The 5539-nt window shown below is 40.6% G+C and overlaps 1 protein-coding gene across 2 annotated transcripts in view; it reads left to right on the top strand.

Annotated features, from left to right (window-relative positions):
* txlng (taxilin gamma) overlaps positions 1-5539 on the top strand; it is a 59876-nt gene that overhangs the window by 20353 nt on the left and 33984 nt on the right. For both annotated transcript variants that reach the window (XM_019879849.1, XM_019879850.1), the window contains one exon: positions 4048-4139. In XM_019879849.1, coding sequence (XP_019735408.1) covers positions 4048-4139 — 92 coding nt within the window. The remainder of the gene's footprint in view (positions 1-4047; positions 4140-5539) is intronic.

Below are 5539 nucleotides of genomic sequence, written 5' to 3'. Positions count from 1 at the left end.
GGCCCGCCTGTGGGTCGGGGAGCCGGTCCTCGAGGCCAAGGACCGGCTCGAGGACCACAACACTGGTGCATGTGTATATTTGCATGTGTAAGAGCACTGTGTGTGCACGTGTGTCCCCTCCACCCTGCAATATATTGCGCGTGCATGTGTGTGTGCCCTTCACCCTGCAATTAATGTGTGTGTGTGTGTGTGTGTGTGTGTGTGTGTGTGTGTGTGTGTGCGCGCGCGCGCGCGGACAAAAGTGTGCTGCTGCTTTGAGCAACTCCATTTCCCTCGTCATGGTGGAAGATTTTCTTCCCCAAAAGCAATCCTCGCGACTGCACCTGACTCCTGAACTGCGCCCATGCATCCCTCCTCTTCTGCTTGTTTTGCAACATGATGTTGGCTTCTCCCCTACACCCGCTGTCACCTGCTGGACAGCTTTGAAATGATTTAAAAGACAGTCAGGCCTGATCTTGAGTCAAAGGCTGTGTCAGACTCTTCTGCACTCTATGACGCAAAAAAAAAAGACAAAAAAAATAAATCATGGGTAGGTGGTTGTAGTGGCTTTTCTTGACATATTTACATGTCATGGGGAATAAAATAGTTAAAGGTCAAGTGAGAAGTAATTTTACAAAATCTCAAATGAAATATTTTCATGTCACAATTAAACAAAATACATTAAATAAAGCATGAAAAAATAATTTCTTTCATATATTTGACAAAGTTAAAAGGGTGGCCCGGTAGTTGAGTGGTTAGCGCGTCGACCTCACAGTGCAGAGGTACCGGGATGGATTCCAGCTCCGACCTTCCTGTGCAGAGTTTCCCCGTGCATGCGTGGGTTTTGTCTGGGTACTCCGGTTTCCTTCCACATTCCAAAAAACATCGATGACAGGCTGATTGGACACTCAAAATTGTCCCATGTGAGTGCGGATGGTTGTTTGTCTCTGTGTGCCTTGCGATTCTCTGGCAACCGGTTCAAGGTGTCCCCCGCCTACTGCCCGAAGACAGCTGGGATAGGCTCCAGTACACCCCGCGACCCTTGTGAGGATAAAGAAGATGGATGGATGGACAAAGTAATATTATTTTCAAAATGAGATCCGGATGAGCGACATGCCCAGAAGTGTGACTCCACTTCAAGGACAACAATAGCAGGGCTCACTATGGAAAGTTTACAAAGCCAGTCAAAAATCGATTCGGAAAGTGTTCAAAGCCAGTCAGAAATTGATTCGGAAAGTGATGTTTCAAACTTATCTGAGGGGATCCAGATGCTCAGGATGCGGCTATGTTATGCCCGAACGGCCAGACATGGAATTGAGACGAGACTCATCAGGATTACAAGAATGATAAGCTATACAGGCTGTGGTAATTAGCCGAGCGTTACTGTTTGCAATTTAATGATGTGCCGTGCTGTAAATTATGCACAATAATATTACCTATTTGGTCCATGTATTCCCACTAGCACTGAGAGCACACGTCATAGTGGGTTGGTGTCCTACATTGTCATTGCTGAGGTAGGTCTGTTCTCTTCTCTTCCTCTGTTCGACTCGAGAGGCGTTCATGACCGCCTCCGAAAAATGTAAATTAACGATTCCTTCAATGAAACTATGAAAATTGAAAATAATGCATCAAAACAGAAAATCAAGCGAGGAAATCACAAAATTAATTCTATAGCCCCCCCCTACAGAATTTATTTTGTCATTTCCTCGTTTGTGAATACAATACACAACAAAGGAATAAATAACAAACACTTCTGAGACAGTCCAGTCTCCTACATTTAGTAAAATGTAGGAGACTGGACATCTGATCGTTCTGTTGGAGCTACGCTCAAGGAAATGCCAAAATAAATTCTGTAGGGGAGGCTATAATTTTTTTTATTTCTTTATTTCCTTGCTTGATTTTCTGTTTTGATGCATTATTTTCAATTTTCGTAGTTTCATTGAAGTAATCGTTATGAACGCCTCTCGAGTCGAGCGGAAGGAACGTAGCTCCATCTAGTGGATGCATTGTAGATTGCATCCAATATATGAAAAAAATTACAAAATAGGCCATTCGTTGAAGGTGCGCCTCATAATCCAGTGCGCCTTTTAGTGCAGAAAATACGGTACCGAAAAATCGTTTCCCATAAAAATCACCGCGCACTAGTTGACTGTACGCAATAGAATCTCTCCTATGTGATCAACGTGATTTCACTGTGCCCGAATGTGTGTTTGTGGTGTGTTTGTTTGTCGTGTTCTTTTTTTTTTTTTTTTTTTTTTTTTTCAGTGGTGGGGGGCGGAACAGATAACGTTATGTGCACATGCCGGTTACTATTTTAGTCTGCACGCTGAGAAAGTGCGCGGATGACGGAGTGAGATGGCGGCAAAAAAAAAACAACAAAAGTTTTATTACTTACAACATTTAAGAAATGGGAATGCCAGTCAGTTTTTTTTCATTCGAATCATCCAAAGAAGGGCGTATCACGAAACTCACCTGTAATGTATGCACAAAACACAAAAGAGAGAGACGACGGGAGGCATGGTTCCGAGGCAAGTATTGAAGTTGGTCATTGGATCTAAAGGCTAATCGCTTTGAAAAATATTATGAAACAGTCTTAGTTATTCTATCATTTACTCGTTGCAGACATGGTAACTTTATGAATAAAACCTTCGCCACAAGGTGTAGTAATACTAATGTTAACTGTCGGTAGAACTAACAATGACGTGTGGTAGATTCTTTGGTCAAATTGGTAGAAGATTACACGGTGCATCATCTTGGGGTTGCAAAGAGGACGTCAAGCCATATCAATATTATAAGTCTATATATAGTAATACGGTCATTTTTAAAAAGATTCATCACATGATTTTAATCATTCTATTCTGATTACCTGCTTTTGTACAAATAAAGTGGGTGAGTAGCCATTGATATTATGTTTATTTATACAAATAGTACACACACATAATCATGTTAACGGTTTCAGGTTTACTTGTGGCCCATGGTATATAGCCAGATTTTGTGGTACGCTGTATTCATGATGCCATATGAGTACAATAAAAGTGATAAACAACATATTTTGATCCATTTATTTTATTGAATAAACCTGGAGTACACCGCAGCTGATGTAATTATGTTCATTGTTCATGCATAGTTTTCAAACATTTACCCTTTAAATATTATACTTTTGAGTGTCAGAATTCTTGATTATGAATATCAGTCACCATAGAACAATGGGTTCCCATGATGAACGTTTACGGAACCCAAAATTGGTTACCGTGGTTTCAAATTGGGTCATCCAATGGGATTGAAAAATGGTTTCTGTTAATTTCTGAAATCCTCAGGCCTGTTCACTACTTGTCTCAAAGTCATATTTATTCTTTGGTTTTTGACTCAGCATGAGACTTGATATTTAGTTTTTCAGTTTTTTTGCTTTCTCCTGTCTTTGTGATTAATTTATTGTTTTATAGTTTGTTGTATATGTAATTTTTGCTCCATGTCTTGCACTTTGTATACAGCGGTGGTTGTTTTAAAGTGCTCTATAAATCCAGTTGAGTTGAGAATAAACAAAAAAAATTGATATATCTCAACAGCTCTGATCGCTAGCTGCAATAGCAGACTGCTAACAACTTCGTGTGATTCAGGTCATGCGCCACTGTAGGTTAAAGGTGACCTACTCTTTAGTTTTTACTTGTTTTTTTTTTTGTGTCTGCGATTGGCTGGCAACCAGTTCAGGGTGTACCCTGCCTACTGCCCGAAGACAGCTGGGATAGGCTGCAGCGTGCCTCATGAACCCTGTAAGGATTAACGGATCATAAAATGGATGGAGGGATGTTTTTTCTGTGAAAGTCAAACTGATAGGGTGCAGTGCACACCAACATAAAAATATATAATATTAAAAACGACTTGAGACCAGTCTGCATCCTACCAGTCAACCCCTATCGACTGGTTGGGCACTGCTGCTCTATGTCTAAGTTCCATTTGTTTTTTATTATTTGAAATGAAATATAATAAAATGGATGCTATGATATGAGGTAGTGTGCCCATTGTTGTGAAATACTCTTGTTCATAGTTTTTTTTGTTATTCCATTTCAGGGAAGGAGGTTGTGTTACTTATGCAGGCATTGAATTCCTTAGCCACACCTGAAGAAAAACTGGCTGCTTTGTGCAAAAAATATGCAGACCTGGTAAGATTTCTATTTTGGACAAAAAAATCATGACCAAATGTCAAAACTGTTACCTAATCTGAGTTCAAACATCATTACCATATTTTCCGCACTATAGGGCGCACCAAAAAGTCTTCCATTTTCTTAAAAGCTCCCCGAGCGCCTTAAAATCCGGTGCATCTTGTGTATGGTCATTACGGTAATACATCGACTTCAAGATGGCTCCTTCCTGGAGAGATGCTTCCAATGTTATAACTTGCTGTTGGTTCAGTGAACTGTGCTTTGTTAAATGCGTTTTTGTTGCGGCTCCGAAAAAAGGACAGCTGTGGTGTTGTTTTTTTTAAAACAGTCTCAACAAGTGCAGGTAAGTCTGTCCGTCTCCGTGCCTTCTGTTCTTCAGTTTGACTCGAGAGGCGTTCAAGACCGCCTGCGAAAAATATACGCAATCTACAATGCCTCCACGAGATGGTGCTACGCTCCTTCCATTTAACTTGAGAGGCGTTCTTGACAGCCTCTGAAAAACGTAAATTAACTATTACTGTACTTAAATGAAACTACGAAGATTGAAAATAATGCATCAAAACAGAACATCAAGTGAGGAAATCACAAAATAAATTCTATATCCCCCCTACAGAATTTATTTTGTGATTTCGTGGTTTCATTGAAGTAAGAATGAATTTACGTTTTTCGGAGGCGGCCATGAACGCCTCTCGAGTTGAACGGAAGAGAAGGCACGGAGACGGACAAAGACTCACCTATATTTGTTGGAAAAAGGAGAGCTGTGGTTTTTTTATTTTTTTTTAAACGCAGACTTTAATAATGGTTTTCACAGTCTCAACAAATACAGGTACTGTACGTCTTTGTCCGTCCGTCTCGTGCCTTCTCTACTTCCGTTCCACTCGAGAGGCGTTCATGGCCGCCTCTGAAAAACGTAACTTAATTATTACTTCAATGAAACTACGAAAAAAAAATCAAGCTTGGAAATCACAAAATAAATTCTGTAGGGGGGGATATAGAATTTATTTTGTGATTTCCTCGCCTCTTCTCGAGTTGAATGCACGCCTCTCGAGTTGAACATAAGGAGCGTAGCAACATCTAGTGGAGGCATTGTAGATTGCGCCCAGAGATGAAAGTCCTCCGGATTTTCCCGGACTTCCGGGTTTTTCAAAATTTTATGAAAATTTCTCAGGAGAATTGAGGAAAATTTGCATAAAATTAATCCGGATATTAGTTGACAACATTGAACGAAGACGCATTTGAGGTCGTTGTATTGCGTCCACGAGCGTAGCCATATTGAGGCACGAACACTAGTAACAGTAAAGAGATTTTTGATTGTGTAATAACAACAGAAGACATGACAGCGTTTGACTAATGGTTTAGCACAGGGGTCGGGAACCTATGGCTCCCCCGCCCCCTAATGC

The sequence above is a fragment of the Hippocampus comes genome, unplaced genomic scaffold, assembly GCF_001891065.2.
Source record: "Hippocampus comes isolate QL1 unplaced genomic scaffold, H_comes_QL1_v1.1 scaffold175, whole genome shotgun sequence".
NCBI lineage: Eukaryota > Metazoa > Chordata > Actinopteri > Syngnathiformes > Syngnathidae > Hippocampus > Hippocampus comes.
Note: the sequence above shows the minus strand (reverse complement) of the source record. Positions and strands in the feature narration are given on the sequence as shown.